Raw genomic sequence first — 21,495 nt, forward strand, 5'->3', positions numbered from 1 at the left:
TTTTTCCATGAGTTGATTTGCTAGTTACATTCTTCACCTTAACATCGACATAACTCGACTCAAGCTGGCAAGTTCCTACTAGCAGATGATGCAAACCTCGCGAGCCCCAGCAGAGGCATCTTCCGTTTGTGGCACTGGGGTTATTTTCTCAACTGCCTATCTGCATGATGAGATGTTTTCTTAATTCCCACCTCCCTTTTGTTTTCAGCCAGTTGCTGTGGTAAGGTCAAAATCCTGAGACTTGGGACCAGTTACTTGAGGGCTGGATTTGCAGACAGGGATCCCACTGAACTTAACATGGTGGCAAAGTCCAGGTTCATGCATGCAGTAAGGATTTAATTTATATATTCTTACCAAATATCAGATAAAGATAAACCAGGGCAGAATAAAAACTGAAACCAGAAAATTTCTTTGCATAGAACCAGAACTGAAGCCGGTAATTTTGTGTTCCTTTGATCATCTTCTCTTTTCAAAGACCATGCAGAAATCTTTTGCTGGCATTCATCTACACACACTCCACCCCACTGCAACTACCTGCTGTTACCTCTCCTCGAGCAGCATTGTCTCATCTTCCACCCTTGCAGATGTTCTTTTGCACTGCAACACCCACTGCTTTCATCGGGATTTTGTCACGGACTTGTGTATTCCCAGCAAAACAAGACAGCGTAGAAAACTTAATAGATGTTCAGGATCTACCTTAACACGTATATTCAATTAAAAGCATAGTTCAAATGCTGCCTGTGGGCCTCCCCCAGTTGATCCACCCATTCAGCTTGCCAAGGAATACCACTTACCAGCACAAGTGGTATCTCACTCTGAGAGTTGAAAAGGTTTGCTGCTGCAAGGGCAGCATCAGACAACGCACACACATCTTATAGAACAGACTGCCCTCGCCTTGACATTTTTGCTGTACCCAAACCACCAAATAGCAGATGGTAAGGATAAAATTTTGTGCAAAATTAAGAAACCAGTTGATGTGGTGAAGGCACTGGTCCACAGGAGGACCCTAGGTAATGAGACCATGGAGAGAGAGCGCTTAGGTCACCCCCTCAGGTTACATCATACTCAGTGTGTGATTACACCTGACATTTCACCTAACCTATTTGACACCTCTACTGACAGTATGCTGTCCACATTGCTCAGGATCAATTTTTCTTATTATTAAGCATTTCCCCCTTGTTGTTTAATCCAAAGTCTGTCTCACTCTGGCCACTACAATCATTAAAAACCCCACTGACACCGTGGCAGGAACACCAATTCCTTTGTCCTACTGCAGTCGTAGTTTAGAGATCAGGGTGACCTACCCATCCAACATTCCCTTCTGCTTTCAAGAACATACAGCGTCCCTGTCCTAGGGTGTGAGGCAGAGCTGTATTGTGTTGCTTGATACAGAGATGCTGCCTTATAAAGTTAGAGGGCTATATAAATAATTCATCGTGAAGAGAACAGCGTGCCCTGAAATCCACCATACATTACAGTTATTCCTATCTGAGGGAACAAAAATAAATTACCTGCAGAATAACACCTTGATAGCTGGGAAACATGTGACATGATCTTCCTATCTTAAGACAGAAATTTCCAAAGAATTACATGGGCTGGATTAAAAATCTATTATGTTTTCTTAGCATGAAAATCCTTCGGATTTAGCAAAACTTTCCTTCTTCATTATCTAGAGGAACCCACAAGTTGGACAAGAGGTCTAATTAATTCTCCATAGATGTGGCACTCCAGTTCTCCATCCCCTCTGGTACCAATGGATAGGGAATTGGCTGAGGAAAGCCCAGGAAATGAGGAAGGGGAAAACAAGTCTCTCCAAGAAGTGGCACCAAACTGCTGCCTGAGTATCTTGTGGAGGAGCGTGAAAGGTCTCTCCTCTTACGCAGCCTTTCATAGATTCCTCACTTGAAATCCTCTTCTTTACAGGTACTAAGGGGGAAAGGCAAGTGTTTAGCAAGCAGAGTGTTTGTGTGTAAAATCCAAGATATCTCATGGGAGAAAAGCCTGCTGGCATGCTCCCACTCCCAGCCTCTTATCCTCGAGTGACTAACTCGCATGCCTGTGGCTGGAGAGATCGGGTCAATAATTCATTCTTGTCCAAGTCAAAGAGGCAGAGTTATTCTAGATTAGTTCTAAATTGAGTAGAATTAAAATTCAGTCTGATTAATATTTTAGTCTACCCAAATTTTTATGGTCTCAGTACAGAAAGGAGACCGAAGACAGCAAATCACACCGACAAGAACATTAGAAGAAAAGACACTAAAGAATCCAGCGTTATATTCCCTCTCTTGTGGTGAGGAAATATTATCTATGTTTGGTATTTCAACTGCTGAAGCTATTGACAGAGAATGCCAGTAATTCAGATCTACTTCAACACTGTACAGAACTCATGACTTCTTGGCGATGTCCTACTTCTTATTGACAGCATTAGTTTACATTTTCCAGTGGTCAGATACTGCTGGTTTCTGTTGCAACTTTCTCACTCACGACATGAGCTATTATTCATCGAGGCAGCCAAAATCCAGCTGTTTCCATGATAAATCCTGCCCACATCTGAGATTACGCATCACAGTTGGAACTGTGGTTTTACAACTACTAACCAGCAGAGTCAGCCAACATGGTCAGAAGCTCAGCAGTGTGGTCTCTGTTCTCACAGCACAGTCTGTACTGAGCCCCAGGCTCTGCTCTACCAAGGGAGAGATGCTGGACAGTTATCCTGCAGACCCTCCAGAAAAGTCATCTCTGCCAAGGCAGCACAGCTGGTTTAACAGAGTCCCTCCACCGCCTTAGCAGGATTATGGGATAATCCTTTTTCTCAAGGGTCACAGTTCATTTTCCCATCACAAGACACATTGCTGTCAGTCTGAGCTGCTGGATTGCCACTGCCTTTATCACACAGCCTGTGAGACCAGACAAAGCACAGATCAGAAATGATAACAACCCCCCACCAAATAAAAGGTATTATCTAAAAAGGGACATTTTATATCCAGCCAGACCACCTTCCTGGCAGCTCAGTTTAACAGCTCCCAAGCTTGCAAAACCTCCATTGGTAGGATTGACTATGGCTGTTTCATTTGACCCTGAAAAGCTGAAGGAATAAATCCAGTGTTTGGTTCACTGGAAATTAAAATGTGTGGAAAGCTGCATTTTTATCAGCAAGGGGTTTTCCCCAAGACAAGCTGTTAATAACAGCAGGATTAGAACTCACGGGTGGAAGTAGAAAGGGGAGTGAGGGGAAGAAAGGAGAGACTTTCTTAGGAAGCCATGAGTGTAAGCTGCACAATATTACCAGGTCTTTGAAAGTCTTTAAAACATGCTCTGGCCAACTCGTTCCTCAAATTTTGCCCTCAGTCAGGGGAATTCTGATTCACTGATTGCACAGGGTTGTGGTGGGAACCTACAGGTCACTTGAGAAAACGGACACCCTGAAACCTCTCAAAATGTGCATCTCCAAGAGAATTAATTGGTTTCTTTGAATCTTACAGGAAGGAAGAGGCACAGAGACCGTTGTCTCCATCCCTCATTCTAACAGCAATCCAGATGGAAGCCAAAGGATTTCATACAGTCTGACAAGTTTTCGTGAATGTCATAAATATTATTATTATTCCAAATAATTCTGATAATATTCTTAATAATTCTAAATTACTATCCTCTGTGCAACAGCTAGTGCTGCAGTATTACTCCTATAGTTATCTTACTTTTTCCTTTCCTTCCATGTGAAATGTTTAACTCAGCACTACTCCAGCCCATTTTATTCCCTCTCTGGAGAGAGTCACAGTACCTGTGAGAACAGAACTAGCAAAAGCAAAGCCAGAAGTGGTGCTTTACTATGTTAATAAGGATGATTTGGCAGTGAAGATTACACATTCTTCCCTCTCCTCTTTAGTCAGACCACAGCAAATTTCATCAGAGGACGTCAGTAATTCAAATTTCTACCCAACCCCAAGAAACCAATTTTTATGTTTTTCCCCTCTGAAGGTGGTCTTTCAGTTGGGCTAACTGCATCTGCGTGTCCCACAAAGCCACATCACTGAATCTGGCATCCTGACTAACAATGAGTAACATAAAGGCAGTCATGATATTTTTTTGGAGCGACTCTCCAACACATTTTCCTTACAGCTCCTTGCAGCCAAGCGCAGCCATAGCACACGGTGTGCTGCAGTGACACCCCACATGTCTAGGGAAGCAAAAACACGGATTTGTCTCTGGCCCTGAGCACCAAACTTACTCATTTCCCTCACTACTAAAGTGCCCAGGCCCAACCAAATACAGGATTTCACAGGTACCACATTCCCACTCCAAAACCCAGTACCCTAAGAGATGCTGTGGTAATTTATAATGCCTTACAAGATGCTGGCACATTTTACATCACAGAGTAATGCAGAGGACAGAGCGCAGCAGGTGTCCTGGAGGTGAGGTATGGGAAAGGAGTCCTCTTCTGAAAGTAGGCACCAGAACCCCCAGCAGTTGCCACCAAAATCAACTACTTCCAGAAGGTTATGTAAAATACTCTTTTGTCTTCTCATTAAAAATAGTACCTAGAGACCTGTGCCTAAGTTTTATATGGTACATCAATGCCTGGGATAGCTTTTGTCTCCCTCTCTCCTCTTCTCCTCCTCTCACACACATGTGAACAGATTTTTGAGTACATGCACCCTGTACAAACTGCCATTTTTAATTTTCTTCTCCTAACCATATAACTCCTTATTCCTTTGTTTTCCACATTGCCTGACCTCAACCCTCCTAAAAAAACTCCCCAAACAAACAAACAAACAAACCCCAAAAAAGCACTCATTTTTACAAAAGGTCCAGGAGCTGCATGGTATAAACCCACCCCTGTAGAGAGGCCGCTCTTCTCCCAAGGACCAGCTCTAAGCTCTACTATTATAATGGACAGATAATTGGCAGGCGAGGGTCAGTGCTCAACACCACAACAGTCAGCCCAAAGACAACACCACCACTCATTTCCTCACACTGTCTCCCTCAGCGCTGTTTTTGAAGTGCCATTGTGCCACGAAATGACTTGCACGTTCAAACACAAGAGCAGACCATGAGCTCGAAGCAGTCATTTATCAGGGTGAGACAGAAACAAGGCTGCCTGGCATTTTCCACGTCTTTACATTTCTAGGAAGCCCTCCACCCCCTTTCTCGCTGAGGCATAAAAAGGTAGGATTGACTTTTTCTACAAACACAAGACCATTCTGAATAAGCTCTTACCAATCATAAATACAGAATAAAACAACTCGGGTAAGACTTCTTCCAACAGTACCTCTGAATAGAAAAAACAGTAGTACTTTACCCAATTACTCCAGCAGCTCCTGTCCATTCCTTCAGCATTCAGATATTCTCAGAATCTTTTGCCAGGCCCAGGCACTTCTAATTCCTCTCTCCCCTTGAAAACAGCCTAGCAGATCCTCCCTCTTTAAATCCCACTCATGCTAACAAGCATCAGCTGAACGAGCCTCCTGCCACCACGAATCAGCAACTGCAGCAATTACACCAGAGGTTCTGCTCCCCAGGTGTATTTGGGAAACCGAATATTCCCTTGTTTTTACTTTGGGCTGCTGCATATATAATGCACACCAAAATATTTTCAGTCAGCTTTTACAATATTTGGAGTTTATCATGTCCTTCTAATCCCTTGGATCAAGTGGTTAAAAACTTAATTCTCAAAATAAATGAAGCTAGATGCTCCCAGCACTCACAGAGGCAAAGTTTAGAAATAAAAGCCATTTTGACTAAAATCACAGAATTTAAATAAGTAAAGACAGAAAAAAAAAAATTCACAACACATTAAATTTAATTATTTCACAACCATCCCATGATTTGGTTTGGTTTATCTTATTTTACTGTAAAGGCTAAAATCCTATTGTTTAGTTTTTAAATGGCTGCAGGCCTCAACAAGCGACTGTGTAATAGGCATTTTAAGAAACAAATCTAGATCCTGAGTGGCAAGCCTCCAACACAATACACATACCCCAGGTGGCTAAAGCCAGCACTTGTAAAGGGACTTGCTGACATTAGGATGTCTTTCCCTGCAGAGAGCAGCTTGGAAAGCAGGAATCCTTTTGAGACCTCAAGCAATTCAAGCAGTGATCCCATAGAGCCACCATATGTCAGAAGCAATACACCACTTCGTTTTGTCTCCACACCATGAATTCACTCTGCCATTTTTAAGTCCCCATTAAATGCCCGCTCTTTTCCTTTAGCAATGATGCCCACTGTAATGGAAGGGTTAACTTTGTTCATAAAATCTTATGTGTATGAGGGAATAAGGAACTTTTGTTATAATTCAACAAGATAAGTTTCATGGACATCCTGTTAATTAAGCAAGTGTCAGTAAAAATAATTGCAGGCATCTTGCTAAACAAACAAGTATCAGTATTGGTAAAATTTCCAGCTGATAAGAACTGCAGCTTTCATCTTTGACAAATCCCAGATGACCACTTAGCAATGAACCACAAACTCAAGCCTTAACGCAGCCGCATTCAAAACTTGGGACTTGGAAATGTATAAAAAGGAACATTCACTACATTTCCACTGTGTGTGTCGGGCGGGGCAACTGCCCCCCAGGCCACCCAGCGCTGTTTTGCTTTATTATTGCTTGCTTAATAAATTTATCAATGCTTAATTGGAACCGAGTTGTCTAAATTCTAATACTAACTTATAACACCCACCATTTGTATCACAGAATATGCCGAGTTGGAAGAGAGTTACAATGATCATCGAGTCCAGCTCCTGGCCCTGCACAGGACCATCCCCAAGAGTCACACCGTGTGCCCAAGGGTATAGTCCAAACACTTCTTGAACTCTAAGCCCCTCATTCTCCTGGATAGGCATCCATCAAGAATGTTCAAATATGTATGCACACAGAAATGAACTGGATCTGCAGGAGAAATGAACCTCAACAGCTAGGGCTCTTCTTGGAGGGTCTTGTGTGCAAGCTTGTGAGTGGGTCAAAATTAGGCATGGGAAATGCTTCAAATATTTGCTTTAAAAATACAGTTTAAAAGACATACCAATTTTGTGTGTACTTTTGGTCTTTTACTTTAAAGGAAAAAGCACTCACAGGTGACTCCAAACTGAGCTCAGATCTTCAGCAAACATTGTCTCCTTGGTTTGTTGTTGGGTCACACAACAAATCACACCTCCGAAAACTGCAGTGATTCAGAGGAGTCTCAAATGGGCTTTGCAGGTGGCCTCAGTGAACCTTTGGTTGATCTGTGCTTCCCCCAGGGCTCAGGCCTTCTTCCAGAACAGTTTTGGGACTCACACTCTCTTTCTTTGTTTTCTTTCTCCCAGTCCCTCCCCTCCACTGCAACGAAGGCATTGCTTGTTCTTTCAGGTCATTCCCATGGTTTATTTCCAGTTCTCCAGAGTCCATGAATCTTACGATTTGAAAAACAAAACCTCATGAATCTGAGACTGCATTGCCTTAGTTTCAGTCTTAGAGCCACTTTTTCTAATTTTGCTAACAAGCCAGAACTGTGTTTGCAATATTGTTCAGTGCATGGATAGAAAACCCAGCAAACCCAGGGCAAAAACGAACGGTCCAGATAGGCTCAAGAATTAACGCTGGTGAAACGGGAATTTGTTTAATCTGCCACACCTGCAGAACCCAAACAAAGTACAGCTAACCTAAATAAAGTGAATTTACTCCTCTGGTAAACCTTTCTCTGAGAAGTGCAGCCTTTGGCTGGCCCTGTTTCGCGGGTAACGGTGCCATCTGGCGAGAGAAAAGACTCACTGCGCCATTCACGTCCTCCGGGCACAACGCGGAACATCCAGATTTATCCATTGAAACGCTTGCGTGAAAAGCTCACTGCAGGAGACAGGATGTCCACTCACCAGGCCACCTTTCTGATAAAGACAAGACGTAAACAGCATTTTCAGCAACACTTGGATATTCATTTGTACGGGAAGGTTTCATTATCTCTTCTGGGACTTCCCTATTATGCATATATATTAAAAAAATATACTGTAACTATTTTTAATTATGGAATATTTTTAAAATAAACAGTAAGTTTCTCACTGGTTTGACGTTAAAAAGTTGTCTGACAACTGATTACAATGACAATCGGTCAGATTAAAACTGGTTTCTAATTTGATTTTGATCCTGTTGTTTTGCTAATTCTATGAAAGGCTGAGAAACACTCTGTCTGCCTGTTGATTATTTTTTTTTAAATTCATATAAAGGATCACGCATTGAGAAACCTAAGAAAATATGAAATATACATATATTTACGCAGACAAACACCTAAAGAAATGTTAGGACAAAGCTGCAAGTGCCCAACTTCTACACAGACAAGGTCCATGCAAAAGAAGAGAATATATCTACAAGAAGAATAGAGGATGAGATGCCTTAATTATCTGTAGAGGAAAGAACTCGGACAAGTCCGATGTTGCCCGTGTATAACCCCTTGGCACTGCTGTGTCTCACAGCACAAGAAACAGTATCATGGGGGTCTATGTTGCTGAAAATACGTGTTCATGGCAGCGTTTGGGATGAGCTACAGAAAAGTGCTTAGAAAACCACAGGTGTTTATTAATATCTTGTGTCTGGTATTGGGGTTTACCTGTTGTATTGCTCATATTGATCCGGAAAGTTTAGTTCACAGATTGCCACTCGTAATGAATAAATCCTCAGGCCCCTTTATTGAGGAATACATCTGGTGCAGGTAGTTCGGTTTGCAAGCTGCAGTTTGAGATGCAGATTGAGCTCTGGGTGGGAGCCCAGGGAGACGAGAGGCCTTGGTCTGCCAATCCTTTGCATAACAAAGAGCACAAAGACCGGTGGCGCCAGCAAAGTGGGTGGACACTGAGGGACACAGCAGGAACTCAGGAGTCGGGAGGAGGAGCGAGACTTGCGAGATTTGCCCTTGGGTGGACTGTGAGGGAATAAAAGCCCAGCGGTTCCTCCTCGGAGGCACCAGCTTGAACTGTTTCTGTGTTACTGCACCGTGAATAGACGGCTTTATGGAACGAGACATCTGAGACTCAGCTATGGGAAGGGGGGATCCAACCAGTAAGGAAAGCTGGTCCGACTGTGTGAGTGGAGTGTGCAGGGAGCCAAGTGGGGCATCATCAGCTCACTGGAGCCACCTGCAGCGAAGGGACATCAGTCCCAGCAGTGAAAGTCTCTGGGCTTGGGACGGCGATGGCCAGAGAGTCTCGTGAATGGTCAGACTGGGAAGCTTCCTTAACACCCTTCGATCCTGTTTTAAACCACGTGAGCTGACCAGTTTTCCCCCAAGACAGCAATACTCTCTGTTCACCTTGGTAGACAGGTAAAACTCAACTCCTCCCATGCAAGATGCAATGGATCTTCTCAGTTGTACAAACTGCTGCACGTTAAGACACCTTCAAGTTTGTTGTTCCAGCATCTACAGCCCATGTATTTAGTGCCACGAAAGGAGTGGGTACCTAGCAAGGCCTGAAACAAACTTCTGGCAAATACATACATATTTGCCACTCAGAACTTGCTCTTTTATTTTGACAAACTGTAAGAAAGATCCCCCGACAGAATTATGACTTCACAACTCACAGCTGTTATTTATGCTCTATAAAATGTCACCAACATATGCTACCTTAGTGAAATGCAGCACCGCAATGCAATCTGAAGTTCAGATATAAACAAACAAAAACTGTTTCCAAACAATGGCATAAAAGGCAATAAACCTGAAATAGCCCTGAGTATTTTAAAATCTAAAAGGGTGCCAATCTGTTGATTTTTTTTTATAGAATGAGATGCATGAGAGAATAGAAAGCTTCAGTTTTCCAAATGTAATTCTTACGTGTCTTTCTGAATAAATTCAAGGTTTTCAAAAGTTGTTTGCATTTTTTTTCTCTGCATCTATGCCACGCTGACATTCTTGGTCCTCACATTTAATATTCACAGAAAAACAGGTGCTGCCTTAGGAACTGTCACCTCTGGGCAACTCAGAAATGCCAGAGGCACACTGACAGTCACATCCAGAAAGGAATGTTCTGGGACACTGAGTCAGACCTGCAGACACCTCCTGTGTGGGCTCACGGTCACATAGCAGCCACTCTGACCTGGCTGGCAAAAGGAACATGCACACTTGCCTTGGGGCAGCCAAATGACTCCAGCTTTTCTTTCCAGCATTTGGAAATGGCTTTAATCAGTCAAAAAGCGTCAGTTCTTGCAATCCAAACACCCGAAACTTAGAAATAGCTTGTGAAACACTGGGTGATATGTAATCCCTGCCACAAGGGATGCTAACCTAAATGTACATTTCCAAATACACAGAGTCCGATTCTTACAGTCTGCAATGAATCTCCACTCCCTATTTTTTGTTTCCTTTGGTATGAAGAATTAAGTCCCCTAACATAGCTCACCCAGAGCAAAAGAACCTCTCCTGACCGCCTAAATTCCAGTACAATCTTCATTTCTAGGGCTTTTCTGAAAGGAGTCCCTGCAAAAAACAAACAGCAAGGAACACTGGAGAAAGCACATTTGTTTGGCCATACTAACAGCCAGTCCCCTAGAATTAGGCTTTACTGGGATAGACAACAATGAGAACTTTTTCCAAGTGTGCAGCCCTCTACACACCCCCAAACGTGTGGGCTGGTGCCAGAAAAGCCTTTCACAGAATAGGAGCACTAGATAACTTTCTACTCTGAAATACACACTCCACCACCAAAGCTTGGAGATAACAAAAGAGTGCACCTACAAAATTTCTCCTAAACCACAGTTTTAGCCTGGCAGAGGCAACCTATCAGCAGAATCAAGGAAGTCAGCACTGTTAGACGACCTTTAAAAAGTAACATCTTGTAAACCTCAAATTTTCAGAGAAAAATCCTTAGAGAGCTACAGATGGCTCTCTACCCTGAGGACCCATTTGCAGAAGCAAAACTTGAAACTGCACAGGAGCTGACGAAGTTGAATTTTAAAACCAATACTAGCTGTGGACAGCAGCATAGCATTTCCTCCTAAGGTTTGGGATTAAGGAAAAGCATAAAAAATCTTCCATTCCATGGACTGTTTTAAGACCATGAGTGGGGTATTTAATGATGATGCTAAGATTTCAAGGAGTTCTAAGAAAGGCTCAGGGGTCCAAGGATGGACAAGTAAAGATCACCCTGCTAAAAAACCTGAAGGAGTAATTAAGAGCCAGATAAGATTGAAGAACCTCTGCATTCAATGCTATATTCAAGATCTAGGAGCTCTCAGAGTATAAAGAAAAAAGCTTCCAAGAAACTAAGAGAGGTGCAACACCATTCCTCTCGGTGATGGTTTGCCAAATGCCTGAACTCACAGTAACAACCCCTTCCCCCTCCCTTCTTCCCTTAGGGCAAAGGAAAAAAAAACCACTATAAAAATTGAAGAACTCCAAATCAATCTAGTTATATAAATATATATATATTACATATATTACAGTTATATACAATTAAAATGCTATGTACACAGCAAAGGGAATCCAAGCACCCCCAGAAGGGAAAGGGGAAAAAGGGACAAAAAGGGACACAGAACAGATATACACAATCAAACCCAAGAACTAGCAAAATAAAGATCTAACAAAACAAATCTCACCATGTCCCTCAGAGAAACAAGATCGCCAGACACGGCCAGCACTCTCCAATCTCCTGTGTGGAAGACCAGCTGCAGGCCTCAGCCTCTAGATAAGTGAGACCAAGGCAAGGACTCACTGCTCCCAAATCTCCCTGGAAGAGAAGAGAGGGAGGTCTGTCTCTAATCTCCAACTTATTTTTACTCTGGTTCACGTAAAAATCGTATGGAATACTGGGTACATGGCCACTTCCTTGGTTACAAACTGGTTAGCAGGAAGGCCTAGACCAAAACCACCACACTCTCTGTTTCAGCTGCCTGGTGGGAGGGTGCACATCTCAGATATAAAGGACTGGCCCTGTTATTGCAGCCAGCAAAGGCTGCCTCACTGCTTGTATACCAAACAAGGTACCCCCATAGTGCAGCAGCACATATAGACCAAGCACTTAGAGAAGAATTATGAATGTTTAAAAATGACACAAGGAAGACTCACTTCACAGAAAAGATGGGAGTTATGTATAAAACCTTTGATCTTATACTGTTACAGTCTAAAAGGAAGCCCAGCCTAACTCGTATTACAATTTGTCCATGGTTATTTCTTAACACTTGTAAGACTGGAACAAACTGGTGTTTGCCATTTATTTCCAGAGTGCACTGCTAGTCACTTGAAATCTGCAAGTGACTCCAGCTATGGCTCTTTATCTCCTTTTGTAAGAGAGGACATAGACCCTAAAACTGCTGTAGGAGAGACCATATTGCTTAAGTCCTCTCAAGTTCTCAGGACCTATTCTAATCTTGTCCATTTACAACAAACTTCATGGGATTATTTGTTTGATAATTCATCTCCACTGGCCCCCTCTCAAGTTAGAACCCCTCAGAAGTGAAGCATTCACTGCTCTAGAGTAAAAAACCAGAAAAAGGGATCTTGGATATTTTCCAAGATGTAACATATTTTGCAAGTACTTTAAAAATCGGAAGTCTTATTAGCATCACCTCTCTCAATCCACGACAAACTATCCACCATCAGTGAAATTAGCACTAAAAAGTTGCTGATGCAATAAAAGACCCTAACTTATGTAATTGAAGCCGTGTATTTTAAAGGCCAAGGGTATCAATAATGCTGAACTGACAATAATAAGGATTTGCCAGCCTTTAAAAACCTTAAATCTATGCAGCAGACAAGCCATAGGTTTGTCAGCATCTCATATGTAGCAGCTTAATGATTAACTCACAAGTAATTACATCATATTCAGACGCCGGTATGTTTGTCAGGTTCATGCCTATAAACTATTTGTAGGAGCCTAAATGCACTGCAGCCTCAGAGGAATAGCTTGAACCTCTACAAATGTACAGATTAGCCCTTGTAAATCCCAGAGACAAAGCTGGGATACTTCCCACCAGGCATCTTCATCCTGCACTCAGGGTAGAATAGGCTCCTGAAAATCCACCACTTCCTTCAGCTGAGCTATTCATTTATTTAGTTATTTATAAACTGGGGAGGCAGTTTGATACAAACAAACCACACTATTGTCCCCGGAGATGAAGGACGCTTTGTTTTGCAATTTAATTGGGAAATGGGCTTAACACAGAAGTGCAGCAAGGAGTAGAAGACAAAAAAAAAGAACAAAAAGAGTTCCTGTACTTTGACAAGGTAACCAGTCCTTCACTGCTTTACCTTGTATTTTCTCTGGCTCCTCAGCTCAGAGTTCCCTTCAGTTCAGATCTCTTACACCACCATGCTACACAAAATTTCATTTTTTAACCCCCCTACTGACGTTACATACCACACCCGAACGTTCTCTGGCTTCATTGCTGCAGGGAAACAGAGTAACACCTTCTTATCTCCCTCCTACAGGTAGAATGCGCCAGAAAAGGTTTTTTTTCCCTAAGCACAGGACTCCTCAGAAACTACCTAAGGGTAGTTAAAGCTATTATTTTCCAGTGAAAATCAGGCTATGGGTTGAGGGCTGACAGAGGCAGCTAAAGGAATGGTTGCAGAAAGGATGATCATGAGTTGGGGTCGAACAGTTATGAGTACGCTGTGCTTGTGCCTGGCATGTGCAAAAATGTAAAGAGTCTACTTATAGCTTCCTTAGCCCAGAAAAATCTCTCAGGTGGTTTTTAATCAGCAACACTGTTATACAACGTGGATTATTATTATTTTACAGTGTTAGCTGCTATTTACCAGGGGAAGCATTTTCTGACCCATTATTTACCAAAGTTGTTTTTCTAACTATTTCTGTTGGATATGCCCAGAAATGATGGGAGAATTATACTAACTGGCACAAAAAAACCCACCCCAAAACAAAACAAAAACTTTAAAAGGGGTGCACCTCAAAGAAAGAAACTACAGACATGAGTGTTAGTTGTGCTAAAATAAAGCAAACCATTACAAGCATTGCATCAGAGAAACCAGTGTTTGATTTTTCTTTATCTCTCTGACCTGAACAGCTGATGGAGGATGACTTAATTCCTCTGTTAACTTCCCTGTATAGCTTCTGCTATCTAGAAACCTTATCTTCAGACCTTTTCTAGTCTGAAGTATCATTTAGTGATGCCATTTTAGTCTACTGCCCTTGTTTCTCTCATTTTGCATCTATCATCACACAGACACAAATCTCCCCTGCTCTCTTTCAAATAAAATTGAACACAGCCTTTTTTTAAAAGGTCATCTTTAAAAATATGTACAATAAATCTAACACTGGTAAAAATCTATTTTAACAGCACTCCTCCCTCATCCCCATATTTCATCTCCACTGAATAATAAGCAGCACAAATCAAAGGATGGGGTTTGTTGACTGCTTCTGACTAGCGACTTTGACAACCACGGCATTAAAGCCTGCTGTAGTGGTATTTCTATAATTAATGGGGCTAACCCAAAGACACGGACCACAAGCACTTCATCATTTCCTTCTGAACCCCAAATCTGAGCTACCATTTCCTTCCTAACATTAATTCCTCATTTATGTTCTTCCCCTGCATCTGTACGGCTACTGAAGAGGGAAATAATCTTTCTTCTCATTGTAAATCACGCAGATGTGCTTATCAAGTCCAAACAGAGCCTGGGTCATTTAGGAGAATGAAGAGCTAAAAATAATTTTTAAATGCCAGAAGCACATAGATAGCCCAATGGTTCTTCAAGTTATAAATTTATCAAACACTCTTATGATAATGTAGAATAAAGAAATAAAAGGTCCCATATATCTTAACAATTTCTAAAGACAGATTTTTATAGTTATTTAGCTGTCCAACAACACAGACTGTCAGGCAATGGAGCATTAGCATGACTTCAGTCAATAGGGCTACTATGCTGCTGCTTTTGAAAATCTGCTAAGACATCTACTTGAAGCACTGTTCAGCAAGGAGGTTCCCTAGCACCTTTCCCTCACCACCACTTTGCTTTCTCCTCTCTCTTCCTTCCTGGCATTGCTCCCTTGTTTGTGCTGGAAATCTCTGCTGCTGTGTCATTGTTCTCAGCTACCTGTTTTGTCACCCAGAGCACACTCAGATGCCCACTCTCTGCAGAGGCCTATCTGCCTTGCATATGAAAGTCTACAAGTGGCCACCTTCCTAGTTTTCTTAGTCTTTTTCTTTGCTTTTGGTGTCTCTCAGGATAAACATTTCCCTCTCCAGTTCGTGAAGGCAAGTCAGATTCTGTCCCCAAAGGCTCTTCTTGCTCAAACAGTCCATCCCTCCCAAAAACTCTGCTGGGAGGAAGCAGGCCTTTTGCCTGGCCTTCTGCAGTTCAAACGCCTCATGGCCTACCCCAAGGCAGGCATTTCGAGATCCTGGGCACAGAATTGGCTGTGTCTCCTGCCCACCCACTCACCTCTCTGGCTCTTCCTGCAGGGGAGCAGCTCAGTTCCTGCTGTCCATCATGGGATGGGTTGGGATGCAAAGGAGACAAGCTCAGTAAGAACTCATATCCAAAATCTATCCCTTTTTGTGCAAGCACGGGAAACTCGTCAGGACCACTACAATTACTTTCTTCTAAGACACAGGGAATAATCCTTAAAACAGAAAATCCAGACTGCCTGGTCTCTCTGCTCCGGTTTGCAGAGAGAGGAGCACTGCCCCTGCACTGCTGAGGCCAGGCAGTGCCAGCCTCATGGCAGCCTGAGCAGGAGCAGACGCTTTGCTCTTCCTCTTTGCCTGGGGTTGGAGCATAGTCAGGGTAGGGAAAATGGGGTTTCCATCCACAGGCAAACAGGGAAGCTTGGAGACCCATTCAAACAGAGCTACTTCTCTGTTCTACCCATACCACTCGATGATTGCATGTGTACTTATTATGCACAGGCTGAGCTTCCTCTCCTGCTGAAAACTGTGCCTTTTCTCCTCTCCAGTTGACCCACAAACCATGTTTGCTGCAGCTGCTGTCAGCTCTCTGGCTCCTGCCACCCCACCATGCCCCACAGGCTGCAGTGGGATCTGTGCTGTGGCAGGCAGGCAGCAGGGAACAGGACAGGCTGAAGACGAGGTTGATCTCACTCTTTTTGTGTTAAGTGTCCAGACACAGGGGGATGGATATCATACAACAGTCTAATGTGCCCATAGTTAAAAGCAGATATTTATCTTTCATGTCCTCCAAAGGAACAACAAACTAGAAAGCAAAATGTGTAAATATGCAAAATAAAACTATCATCAAAAAAACTCTCTCATCCTCGGAGCACACACAAGATGAAAAGCCCCCCGGTGTGGCTCCAGTTTATGCAATATTCAGAAGCAAATCAGCATTGACCCAATATTATACAGGATTACAATGTCTCTCTTTTTTTTTCAGTTGAGGGAATGGTTATGTACTGCTTAGATATTGCTGTAAACGCAGACTTGCAAAACTGCCATGAAAATTTACATGTGCAAGCACACCACTTTCTTCCTCAACCTTGCAAGAACCGTATAGAAGTAGAAACCAAAACACCCCAGTAACAGTCTAGCTTTCAATGAAAAGAAAATACACATGCCTGGGAGATGTAAACCTTTTCATATCTTCTATAAATGCAGACGACTCTTGGTAAATATATACAGAACAGTAACATAGTTGCAACCTACTCTGCCCCACTGCACACTGTGCACTGTGGCTACCAGTCCCCCAGCTGCTTTCCTTAGGGATCTTCCTCTCTCTGACGGGTGACTGCCCATCCTTGCAGACTGCAAACTGGTCTCGAGAGCAAGAGACAAATTACACAAGTATTTGCTGTGGGAGGCCTAACTGACTAATCTTTCAGTGCTGGTGTTCCAACGGAAAAGGTCCAACAGAATTTGGCCACTAAAATTATGGTCCCATCTGAGGAATAGTGCTGCATGAAACCTCATTCAAAGCAAAATTCGATCCAAAGGCAGACTTTTGGAGAAAACTTGTAGAGGACCTCAAGCCAATAACCCTCCAAAGCCAAGTAGAGAGTTCATCTCTGAAGGAGATCAGTAATACTGAGGGACCTCCCTGTGCACAGAGAAAAAGAAGGCAGCTGCCAAAAAATCCATGGAACAACCAACAGCTCCCTGCTGTGATGCGATGGTACTTTATCTGTAATAAAAACTATCAGCAAAAGGTTAAGCCCAGAAAATATTTTGTGTACATTTATATGCAATAGGGAGTTCAGACCAGTAAAGCTGAGACCCTTATCTGGCTGCCAAAGCGCCACAGTCTGACTAAATAGTTAATAAGCTTTGGATACTCAATACAAACTCAGAGGTGGCAGCCAACTAGGAACAGAGTTCTAAACCAAAATCAATAGCATCAAAAGCGAAACAAGGCTTAAAAAAAATAAATCCATGCTATTTTTCGTCTTCCTTTACCTGTTACGAGATGAAGTTTTCCTTTCAAAAACCGGCAAGGAAGGGCTTACTTCAGGCAGTGACAGCCTCTTTTCACCCTCATGCAAGGAAGTGTTCTACACTACCTTATGGCACTGAAATGTACAAAGCTTTCCCACCTTTGAGAGCTGCACACTTCTCTGCACAAAAACAAACAAACAAACAAACAAACAAACAAAAGCAACCACGACTTCTTTTTCCAAGGTGATGAACTCCTGTAGTTCGCAGTGGCTTCAGCACTCCTACAAACCAGCAGACCTCTGACTCATGGGTAATCACAGCCTGAACAAGTTTTTAACGGGTTTTTGTTTGTTTGTTTTTTGGGGGTTCGTTTGTTGCATTTTTTTTTGTTAGTGTTTGTTTTTTTGTGTGTGTGTGTTTTGGTTTTATTTTTCTTTTTTCTTTTTTTTTTTTTTTTTTTTGCCATGCCTTCATGGCACAGCACTTGTTACAGGCACATCCACAGAATTAATTAGGTCGGAAGATGCTTCTGAGACCATCGAGTCCAACCTATGACGGAATGCATCCATGTCAGCCAGCCCATGGCACGGAGTGCCACGTCCAGCCTTTCCTTAAACACCTCCCTGGGCAGCCCATTCCAGTGTCTAACCGCTCTTTCTGTGGAAAAAAAATCCCCCCTAATGCCCAACCTAGACTGTTCCCTGGTGCAGATTAAGACTCCGTCCTCCCTCCTGGCACTTGCTGCCGGGGAGAACAACATCGGTACTTTCTTCCCTTTATTTCCGGCTACGATGGATCCTAAGGCCACAGCCGCACGGAAAGCAAGTGTGACTCAGACGAGTCACGGAAACCGGAAGAAAAAAAAAACCCAAAACAACGAAAAAAACCCCGAAAGAACCCCACCAAAACACAACACCACCCTCACCCCCTCACAACCCTCCTTTTTGCCCCTCAGGAGCCGCCCCCGCCGGCGGGAAGGGGCGGGGCCGCGCTCGCGCGCGGCGCGGTGACGTCACAGCCCCGCCCCCGCCGCTCTCTGTGCGACGTGTCCCTGCGGCGGCGGTGAGGGCCGTGAGGGCGGTGGGGGCCGGGGGCATCCAGGGGGGATCCAGGGGGGATCCTGGGGGGATCCTGGGGGGATCGCGGGGGTCCCCCCGCCCGGGGGTTGGGCATCAGGCCTACTGAGCCCCCAGAGGGCGCGGGGGCCCAGGCCGGCGGTGGCGGGGGAGCTGCGGCGGGCAGGGCCGGCCTCTTGTCGCTGCCGGAGGGGGGTGGTGGGGAAGGGAGACGCGGGAGAGTCCGGCATCTTACCGGGGTATCGAGTGGTCCGTGCGGGTTAATGGCAGCGGATCCCCCCAGGCTGGGGTCCTGCGTGGGTTGGGGGGGGGTGGCAGTGCTGGCACTTGTTTGCTGTGAGAACGAGACGCGGCCACAGCGTCCCCCCGGTGCTGCTTTGGGCTGGGGGCGCTTCTTGAAACACCTGAACTTCTGCCTGTGCAGACCCCTTATAGAATCAGATGGGTCGGAAAGGACCTCTGAGATCATCAAGTCCAACCCTTGATCCACTACCACCACAGTTACTAGACTGTGGCACTAAGTGCCACATCCAGTCTCTTCTTAAATACCTCCAGGGACGGAGAATCGTTCAGTAGTGTTTTCTGAAACGTGGCATAGGACATAAACTGAGAGCAAACTCTGATGGAGCTGTGGTTTTCTGTCAGTTTTTCCCTTTCTTTTTTGCAGTCAGAAGTAGGCCCTCATGTTTATTTACTGATGCAGTCCCCTCATTTCCTGCAAAGTGGAAGTACCTTTGAAAGTCCACTTAGGTTGGAATATGAAATTTTAAGTTATCGTAAGTCTTCACAAATTTTGTAGGTAGCTGCTACTTCTGCAGTTAAAAAAATTCTGTTTTGCGGTATGTGTATGTGGAACGATCAATGCTAAATGCATCCATCTTTGCAGGTAATCATGGATCAGGTAATGCAATTTGTGGAACCCAGCCGTCAGTTTGTGAAGGACTCCATACGACTTGTTAAAAGATGCACCAAGCCTGACAGGAAAGGTAAAGCACACAATAAACCAGAACACAATCTTTATTTCATCTTATATCTTACCACGTGTCTTTGTATATGTCACTTCTGTTGATTCATCCCGTGTGAATGTTTCTCATCTGCCATTATGAGATTTAAACTTGAGCAGTTGCCTGAATTATGGATTTATGGTTCTGGCTGTAATAAACTTGGATGTGTTCTTTTCTGGTACATACACACTGGTGTGTGAGTGGAAGTAAAACTCACATTATGAAAAAAGGCCGAGAAGTTGAAATTTGCCATTTTGAGACAGGCAAGCAACACTTTTCATTTATTAAGTAAACTGATCTGAAAAGAAATTATGTGCCCTTTGAAGTTACAAATGCAGCAGTCAGATTTGACTGATTGCTGTCACCTCGGGGGAAGTTCTAGTGGAAACTGCTTGTTACGTGACCTTGGAGGAAAGACTTTATTTTAGCAGACTTGAATGGAGCCAGAATTGCTTTTTGCAGTGCCCATTCAGTGCTCCACAGTTGTCAGTCACTGCCTGATTGGGATGGGAAGAATTTAGTTGCTGGCAGTATAGAAGAGGAGGTTTTGGACATTCTCAAAGGCACTAGAGAGAAGCTATAACTGTGACCAGAATGCAACTGGTAATCCTTAATGGTAATACGTACAGTGCTTTATTCATGTGCTAAGAACAAACAATGCTATGACTCTGAGTTTACTGGCATCTTTTGAGATCAGTAAGGAACTTCATTCGTTGTCAGACTGGCAGGTTTGTTGACCTTCGTAGTCCACTTCATGGTTGCTGTCTTAAAATAATTGAAAATATCACAAGTACTCAATTTTTGTGGGGACTTAAGGTGCTGTCCTGCTGTGGCAGACATAAATGGAGCTTTTATATTTTTGATGCTCTGTTGGGGGACTATTTTCAGGGCTTGCAGAGTTGTAAAGGAGAGATAATGAAATAAATGTTCCATGAATTGTCATGGACTGTGGATATTTCTGATTTTGCTGTTTAAAAAAATTGTGATTGGCCGTTCTTTGTGGGAAGCAGCGCCTTCTCTCTTAAAATTATCATCTGTCTTAAAATTATCATCCCCTTTCTGAAAAGAGGATTCGTTTCTCAGGGTCACTGCAGTGACTATTTCCAGAACTATTTCCTGTGTTAACATTGTTCTCTACAGGGGTATCTCTCCTGTGGTCACTGCACTGCACATCTGTATGCCAATACGTGAGGCTTCCTAGACAAATTATTTTTTTGTTGTTTTCGCAGAGTTCCAGAAGATTGCCATGGCAACAGCAATAGGCTTTGCAATAATGGGATTTATTGGTTTCTTTGTCAAATTGATCCATATCCCAATCAACAATATAATTGTGTAAGTAAATATGACCTTCAATTTCACTAAATTTTTACCTGTCCGTTTTTAAACAGAGGATGTCAGTGAGCTCTACAGGATCCTTGTTGCTTTAGTGTCTGCATTTCACATGTTAGTGTAATAGGACAAGAGTTACTTAATTCAAAGAACTTAATCAGCAACTAGGTAGCTAATTTAGCATGCTGCAAAATATTAGATCCATAGATCTTAAGTTTTTTTCTGTGTATTCTGCTTCACAACCGGACTTCAGATACTTTCGTTTCCACTCCCTCAGTGTGTGTTTGACCGTAGAACATTTACTTTACTTGGATCTTATAGTATTGAACCTCTTCTGCGACCATGATGTGTGGCTTGCTTATACCTGCAAGAGTGGTCCTGTAGGCAAGGAGAAATGTTTGAAAATAGGAGATAAGCTGCAATGGTAGTAAAGGTTGTCCTAGCAATGCAGTGGTGGGAGGATAAATTAGACTTCAGGTGGGATCAGTTGATTAGTTGAAACTGATCACTTTGTTCTCTCAACAGAGGTGGCTGAATATTCATCATGAAGAAGAAGATGACAGTTGTGACACCTGCTGCAAAGACTTCCCAGCTTTAATTTGTTTGATATTAAACAAGCTCAGTTTTTGTTTTCAAACACTGGTGTCACCTTATTTTTCTTTTAAAGTGTATGTGATCATACCTGTCTATATTACAGGCTTTTTTTTTTAGTAGTAGTGCCTTTTGTTTGTTTTGTTACGTCTTTTAACCGTAGTAGAGTCATTCAGGTAGGAAGGAAGCTTGG

The 21,495-nt window shown here is 43.2% G+C and overlaps 1 protein-coding gene across 4 annotated transcripts; it reads left to right on the forward strand.

Moving 5' to 3' along the window:
* Positions 1–18,302: 18,302 nt before the first annotated feature.
* On the forward strand, positions 18,303–21,424 carry SEC61G (Sec61 translocon gamma subunit). 4 transcript variants are annotated; one of them, XM_027883265.1, is made up of 5 exons: positions 18,304–18,308; positions 18,379–18,382; positions 19,265–19,364; positions 20,612–20,714; positions 21,237–21,424. In XM_027883265.1, exons 3-5 carry the CDS (start codon positions 19,271–19,273, stop codon positions 21,244–21,246), a joined length of 207 nt encoding a protein of 68 aa, XP_027739066.1. In that variant the 5' UTR covers positions 18,304–18,308; positions 18,379–18,382; positions 19,265–19,270; the 3' UTR covers positions 21,247–21,424. The 4 variants fall into 4 exon arrangements, with proteins under 4 accessions (XP_027739063.1, XP_027739066.1, XP_027739065.1 ...); XM_027883262.1 differs by lacking the exon at positions 18,379–18,382 and having other exon boundaries at positions 18,303–18,373; XM_027883264.1 differs by lacking the exons at positions 18,304–18,308; positions 18,379–18,382 and adding an exon at positions 19,042–19,177.
* Positions 21,425–21,495: the final 71 nt, after the last annotated feature.

The sequence above is a fragment of the Empidonax traillii genome, unplaced genomic scaffold (genome assembly GCF_003031625.1).
Source record: "Empidonax traillii isolate 1590-97213 ecotype Southwest subspecies unplaced genomic scaffold, ASM303162v1 scaffold122:size1458747, whole genome shotgun sequence".
NCBI classification, from domain to species: Eukaryota; Metazoa; Chordata; class Aves; order Passeriformes; family Tyrannidae; genus Empidonax; species Empidonax traillii.